General features: G+C 53.7%; 1 protein-coding gene across 7 annotated transcripts in view; it reads left to right on the top strand.

The window, feature by feature from the left end:
* The first annotated feature begins 201 nt into the window (after window positions 1–201).
* The window catches only part of LOC137423527 (serine/threonine-protein phosphatase 2A 55 kDa regulatory subunit B beta isoform), a 240,058-nt gene continuing 232,467 nt past the window's right edge, over window positions 202–7,792 (top strand). For 2 of the 7 annotated variants that reach the window (XM_078774184.1, XM_078774183.1), the window contains exons 1-2: window positions 202–257; window positions 5,813–5,884. In XM_078774184.1, the coding sequence (XP_078630310.1) occupies window positions 251–257; window positions 5,813–5,884 (79 nt within the window). In that variant the 5' untranslated portion in view covers window positions 202–250. Of the gene's footprint in view, window positions 467–1,023; window positions 1,136–1,242; window positions 1,463–5,812; window positions 5,885–7,792 lie in introns of those variants that run through there. The other 5 variants (XM_078774180.1, XM_078774179.1, XM_078774182.1 and 2 more) reach the window with 4 other exon arrangements.

Genomic DNA, 7,792 nt, shown 5'->3' with positions numbered 1-7,792 from the left:
ACTTGGGAGTAAAGGTAAAGGTTAAATGTACAGGTAAATGGTGACACCGTAATTATATCGGGAAACACAGGGACGAATGTAAAGAAGGGACTTTGAGGAAATGGAGGGAAAGTTGAGTTGAGGTTGACACAGGTCGTGCGTGAGGGAGCAGTGCAGTTGTGCTGTAACCGGAGGAGGAGGGAGGAGAAGGAGGTGGACTGGTGGAGGCGGGGGAGAAGGAGGTGGGCGGGCTGCTCGGCGGCGCGGCGCCATGGCGGGTAAGGCCCGCGCATCTTGGCTTGTGTGACGAGCTGCACCCACGGATAGCGAGGCGAGTCGGGACTTTAAACCGCTTGGCCGGGCTAACTGCGGGGCCCGCTCTTGGAGGGAGTCCGCAGGGCGACGACGCGTCCGGCTAAACTTTACGAGCCGAGGGGGATGAGGCCCAGTCGGGCAGGGAAAGCCGGCGTGTGCAGGGACAAGCATGGTGGGTCGAGGAGCTCGATAACCAACCCTAACCCGTCCAACACGGCTCCGCGCACCGGTCGCCCTTAGCTCGTACGTCGCGCTCTCTCAGAATGGGCACTTGGGCCCCGTAGTCGGACTGGACACGTGAGCGCCATTATTCGTTAACAAGCCGGGCCGAGCCTCCCTCTCGGGCTCGTCGGGCGTTAAGTTGAGGAAGCAAATGATTGAACCTTTTCATGCATAACCAGGTTGGTGTTGGATTATTCATTTAATCATGAGATTGCATCGCTACGTTAGGGGAGTACTCGTTGTAGGGTAAAGTAGTCGTAGTTGTAGTAGTAGTTGACTTGGTGGCCTTTTGGATATCCCTCCATTGTGGTAGAGAAGGGGCTTTCGGGTCGCCCAGCGGGTGTTGGCAGCACGTACAGGTGCGGGACCACACCCGGGGTAGAGGGGGGCGGGGGGCATCCTCTGCTGTTCAAAATTCCTCCCTTTTCTAATTCGATATATATTTTTCATTATTCCTTCTCTGCGGCCTTCCCTGGCATCCCACATCCCTCCCCCCTTCCCAAAATGCAGTCGGTCCCTCCACTCCTGAAGCCGGTCCGGTTCACCATGAGTTGTTGCTCTTCGCTTTCGACGGACGGGACGGGCGTGGTGGCGGCGACACTCTTAGTCTTAGGCCCCGGTAAATAGCTGGGGCGGAGGTTGGGGTTTAATGGGTTCGTGCTTGTTTGTTTGGGTTCGGGTTGTGTGGGAAGTGTCCTCATTAATGCTGGGATCGGTATGAATGGGTGAGGTCGGACAAGGATGGGCTGTAATCACCTGGCTGCTCCTCCCGCCTTTGCCCCTGCAGTGCGTTTTTGCTGCAGCTGTAGGAGTGTAGGTTCTTTTATCTTCACCATAAATATCTATTTACATGACAAAGGTTCCTTCATTGCAGCTTCAGCACTCGACTTGTACTTTGCTCCAGTGTCATCTCACCTCGACTCTGCGAGTACTTTAACTTTTGATGGTTAGCCCCTTCCCTCCTCACCATCCCTATCCCTCCCACTTTACCGACCCTCCCGCATTCCGCACCGACCCCCCTCCCCACTTTCCCCACCGACCCCCCTCCCCACTTTCCCCACCACCCCTCCCACTTTCCCCACCACCCCTCCCACTTTCCTCACCGACCCTCCCGCTTTCCTCACCCCCACTTTCCTCACCACTCCTCCCTCTTTCCTCACCACTCCTCCCTCTTTCCTCACAGATCCTCCCACTTTCCTCACCCCCACTTTCCTCACCGACCCTCCCACTTCTACTCACCGACCCTCCCACCCTCCTCACCGACCCCCTCGCTTTCTTTACCGACCCTCCCACTTTCCTCACCACCCACATACTTTCCTCACCGACCCTACCACTTTCCTCATCACCCACCCACTTTCCTCACCACCCTCCCACTTTCCTCACCACCCTCCCACTTTCCTGACCGACCCTCCCACTTACCTGACCGACCCTCCCACTTTCCTGACCGACCCTCCCACTTTCCTGACCGACCCTCCCACTTTCCTGACCGACCCTCCCACTTTCCTGACCGACCCTCCCACTTTCCTGACCCCCCTCCCACTTCCCTCACCGACCCTCCCACTTCCCTCACCGACCCTCCCACTTCCCTCACCGACCCTCCCACTTCCCTCACCGACCCACCCACTTCCCTCACCGACCCTCCCACTTTCCTCACCGACCCTCCCACTTTCCTCACCGATCCTCCCACTTTCCTCACCGACCCTCCCACTTTCCTCACCGACCCTGCCACTTTTCTCACCACACCTCCCACTTTTCTCACCACACCTCCCACTTTTCTCACCGTACCTCCCACTTTCCTCACCGCACCTCCCACTTTCCTCACCGCACCTCCCACTTTCCTCACCGCACCTCCCACTTTCCTCACCGCACCTCCCACTTTCCTCATCACCCCTCCCACTTTTCTCACTGTCCCCCCAACTTTCTTTACCGACCCTCCCACTTTCCACACCACCCCCACTTTATTTACCGACCCTCTCACTTTCCTCACCACCCCTCCCACTTTCTTCACCGCCCCTTCCACTTTCCTCACCGACGCTCCCACATTCCTCACAGACCCTCCCACATTCCTCACAGACCCTCCCACTTTCCTCACAGACCCTCCCACTTTCCTCACCGACCTCCCACTTTCCTCGCCGGCCATCCCACTTTCTTCACCGACCCTCCACTTTCTTCACCACCCCTTCCACTTTCCTCATCGACCCTCCCACTCTCCTCACCGACCCTCCCATCTTCCTCACCGACCCTCCCACCTTCCTCACGGACCCCCCACCTTCCTCACGGACCCCCACCTTCCTCACGGACCTCCCACCTTCCTCACGGACCATCCCACCTTCCTCACTGACCATCCCACCTTCCTCACTGACCCTCCCACCTTCCTCACAAACCCTCCCCCTTTCTTACCAACCATCCCACTCTCCATACAAACCCTCCAACTTTCCTTATGAACCCTCCCACATGCCTCACCAACCCTCCCACATGCCTCACTAACCCTCCCACATGCCTTACCAACCCTCCCACTTTCCTCACCGACCCTCCCACCTTCCTCACGGACCCTCCCGCCTTCCTCACGGACCCTCCCGCCTTCCTCACGGACCCTCCCGCCTTCCTCACGGACCATCCCACCTTCCTCACGGACCATCCCACCTTCCTCATTGACCCTCCCACCTTTCTCACCAACCCTCCCACTTCCCTCACGGACCATCCCGTGGTCCTCACTGACCCTCCCACATTCCTCACCGATCCTCTCACTTTCCTCACCACCCCTCCCACTTTCCTCACTGACCCTCCCACTTTCCTCACCCCCACTTTATTTGCTGATCCTCCCACTGTCCTCACCACCTTTCCACTTTCTTCACCGACCCTCCCACTTTCCTCACCAACCCTCCCACTTTCCTCACCGACCCTCCCACTTTCCTCACTGACCCCTCACTTTCTTTACCGACCCTCACTTTCTTTACCGTCTCTCCCACTTTCCTCGTCGGCCATTACACTTTCTTCACCGACCCTCCACTTTCTTCACCACCCCTTCCACTTTCCTCATCGACCCTCCCACTTTCTTCACAGACCCTCCCACTTTCTTCACAGACCCTCCCACTTTCCTCACGGGCCCTCCCACGTTCCTCACGGACCCTCCCACTTTCCTCACGGACCCTCCCACTTTCCTCACGGACCCTCCCACTTTCCTCACGGACCCTCCCACCTTCCTCACGGACAATTTCACCTTCCTCACTAACTATCTCACCTTCCTCATGGACCCTCCCACTTTCCTCACAGACCCTCCCACTCTCTTCCCAACCATCCCACTCTCCATACAAACCCTCCAACTTTCCTTACGAACTCTCCCATTTTCCTCAGCGACACTCCCACATGCATCACTAACCCTCCCACATGCCTCACCAACCCTCCCACATGTCTCACCAACCCTCCCACATGTCTCACCAACCCTCCCACATGCTTCACCAACCCTCCCACATGCCTCACTAGCCCTCTCACATTCCTCAACAATGCTCCGGCTTTCCTCATGGACACTGGCTTTCGTCACGGACCTTAGCTTGCTTTGCCCCCCTACATTGCTTGATCGTTCGCTTAATCCCCCCTCCCACACCGCTTCATCACTTGCTTAACTACCCCCCCCCCCCCCCCCAGCACCGCTCAACCGCTCGCTTAACACCTCCTCCGCACACTGCTCAATCACTTGCTTAACCCCCCATACTGCTCCATCGCTCACTTAATCCCCCGCACCACTCCATCGCCCGCTTAACCCCTCGCAGCTCTCAATCATTTGCTTAACCCCCTGCACCACGACATCACTCGCTTCACCCTCCCTCCCCACCCCATGTCACACCGTTCAATCGCTCACTAAACCCCCACCCCACACCACTCAATCGCCTGCTTACCCCCCCCCCCCATCCCCCCAGCCACACCGCTTGCTCGCTAACCCCCACACCATACCGCTTGCTCGCTAAACCACCACACCACTTGCTTGCTGAACCCCCACACCACTTGGTCGCTAAACCCCCACACCACTCGCTCGCTAAACCCCACACCGCTTGCTCGCTAAACCCCCACACCGCTCGCTCACTAAACCCCACACCACTTGTTTCCTAAACCCCACACCACTCACTCGCTAAACCCCCACACCGCTCGCTCGCTAAACCCCCACACCGCTCGCTCACTAAACCCCACACCACTTGTTTCCTAAACCCCACACCACTCACTCGCTAAACCCCCACACCGCTCGCTCGGTAAACCCCCACACCGCTCGCTCGCTAAACCCCCACACCGCTCGCTCACTAAACCCCCACACCGCTCGCTCGCCTAAACCTCCACACCACTCGTTCTTTAAACCCCCACACTGCTCCCTTGCTAACCCCCCCCCCCCCCCACGCCACCTCCTCACACACCCTCACTTCCCACCCCTCCCTCTCTCACCAACCACTTCTCCCTCACTCACCAAATCCTCCACCCCCCCCCCCTCCGCACCCCTACCTCGCTTGCTAAACCATCCCCACCCCTACTTCGCTAGCTAAACCCTCCCCACCCCTACCTTGCTCGCTAAACCCTCCCCACCCCTACCTTGCTCACTAAACTCTCCCTACCCCAGCTTCGCTAGCTAAACCCTCCCCACCCCTACTTCGCTAGCTAAACCCTCCACACCCTTACCTTGCTCGCTAAACCCTCCCCACCCCTACCTTGCTCGCTAAACCCTCCCCACCCCTACCTTGCTTGCTAACTCCCCACCCCCCCCCCACCTCTACCTCGCTCCCTAAACTCTCCCCACCCTTACTTCGCTACCTAAATTCTCCCCCTACTCACCTCTACTTTGCTAGCTAAACTCTCCCCACCCCTACTTCGCTCATTAAATCCTCCCCATCCCTACTTCGCTAGCTAAACCCTCCCATCCCCTCCCCACCTCCACCTCACTTGCTAAAACTTCCCCTCCCCACCCCACCTCTACCTCATTCGCTAAATCCTCCCTTCCTCACCCCAACTCTACCTCACTTGCTCAACCCTCCCCTCCCCTCCCAACCCCACCTCTACCTCTCTCGCTAAACCCATCCCTCCCCACCCCTCACACACTTGCCAACACACCCCTCTCCAGTCTTCCCTCGCTCAACAATCCCTCCCCACCCTTTCACCCCACCATCCTACCTCACCTAATCTCCCACCCCTCCCCCACCTCCAACCCCCACACTCTTTGAGGGGCTGTTGGTGCTGTGAGAGGAGGTACCACTCCATGCCTTTCTCATTGGCATGTCCTTGTGCTCTTTGCCCCGGTGTATGCTGCCGCACGCAGGACTGTGTGGGAACGATGCGCAGTGGTGTCTGGCACAGGTGAAAGGAGCCATTGATGATGATATTGCCGAAGGTGAGATCGAGAGAAGTGCCTTCTCTTTTGCTCTTAACCACCATGCATCATTTCCATGTTATATCGACCGATTAGCGGTGGAAGTGCATTTTCCTCATGCCTCTGCTTTTCGCTCCTGTGTAATGCACGGATATGCTGCCTTTCCTTGATGGATTGATCGAGGGATTTTTGATCAAAGCGTTGTCATTTGAGACATCCCAAATATATTTGATTTTCAAATTGCTTCCTGTGCTGTCGGACACATTTTCTGCGTGACATTTCTCAGCGAAAGACTTAAGTGACCTAATTCGCTATTATGTGCAAGATCACGATGGTGTGTACCTATACGTGTGTGTATGCGTCTGTCCTATTTTGATTTTTGTTTTTGATTCCCATTTGTTTTGTGTAACCGTTGGACTTTGATCTGTAAATCGCCACCATTAACCACACAACACAATGCATACCTGGGCCTTTGCTAAGCATCCAGTGATGCTTTTTGCCTCAAACTGAGAATTATTATTGAATTTCGTGACCACCACCTCTCTTTGGCACAAAAATCTAACCTGAACGTAGTCGGACTGCCTTGCATCAGTTCACCCGCCTTGAGTGGTGCCAGGGACGGCCAGCTTGGTTTTTGGCATGGCAAAAGCCCCCCACGGTGGCTGAGAAACCTTTTTTTGGTTTTGAGAGATTTTGCGGTTTTGTGACGAGCTTTCCTGAATTTGTGGTGGCTTTCGTTTTCCAAAAGAAAGAGAAAAAAAAAATCTAATTTTTTTTTACTCCTTTTCCACAAACATTGTTTTTACTTCTTGCATAATACTTGAATGGTCAAACAAGTTTATAAAGACTAATCTTGGGACCAGTATTGGAGACCAGAGCATCCAAGATTTGATCACTATTCTTATATAATTGCTCGACTTTTATTATATTGTATGATGTTATATTATACAGTATTTTGTACGAGTAAAAGCCCGTGGTTAAACTACCACGATATAAAAAGAAGAAGAAAAAAGGAAGCCTGAAGTTTATTCTTGCACTGGTTGAAAGAGCTAAAAAAAAAAAAATGGTTGTTTATTTCTTAAGAGCAAAGAAAATGTTTTTTTTTTACAGAAGTGATCGAGGCAGCAGTCTGTTACCTGTAACACCACTTGGGTTCAATTTCTGTGTCATTGCAAAAATGATAATTTTCCCTTCGGTTCGGTTGAATTTGAAGCAACTTTTTTTTTGTTTAAGATTTTTTTTTTCTCTAAGGAGCATTTCTATGTTTCTGGGTGAGATAGACAGACAGTATGAACCTATTATGTACAGGTAGTGGCCAAAAAAAAAAATGAACACACCAATGTAAAGTCACTTAATAGAGTGTTGGGCCACCACCTGCGGCTTGTACGTGCCATAGTATTGAGTCCACCAGCGTCTGGAATTCTGCAAGAAGGATGCGGCACCATTCTTCCATGAGAAAGTCAATCAGCACACACCTGTTTGATGGAAGTGGAAAACGATCTCAGGCGTCGTTCCAGAACATCCCATAAATGCTCGATTGGGTTTAGATCTGGTGTTTAAGAAGGCCATGACATAACATCAGTAACATAAGTAACATACGTAACATAAGTAACATCAGTGTCATGCTCATCAAACCATTGGGCGACTACACTTGCTCTGTGAATGGGGGCATTGGAGGTTCTCTTGCAGACATTCTAGCCACAATTATAATAGGCAACGAGGCCTGCGTCACATTGCTATATATGACCCTAAGCATGCTGGAATGTTATTTGCCTAATTAACACATGGGCCACACCTGTGTGTAAGCCGTTATTTATCCCTCATTTACCCAGCTGTTTCCATTTTTTTGTCCGCTACCTGTATTCTTGGGTAAAATGCCAGGGGCATAGAAAAGGCCCTTTTATATAAGGGTATGTGCCATGTGGCAAA

Source organism: Myxine glutinosa, chromosome 3 (genome assembly GCF_964187855.1).
Source record: "Myxine glutinosa chromosome 3, kmMyxGlut1.1, whole genome shotgun sequence".
NCBI classification, from domain to species: Eukaryota; Metazoa; Chordata; class Myxini; order Myxiniformes; family Myxinidae; genus Myxine; species Myxine glutinosa.
This window is presented reverse-complemented; position numbering and strand designations above follow the sequence as displayed.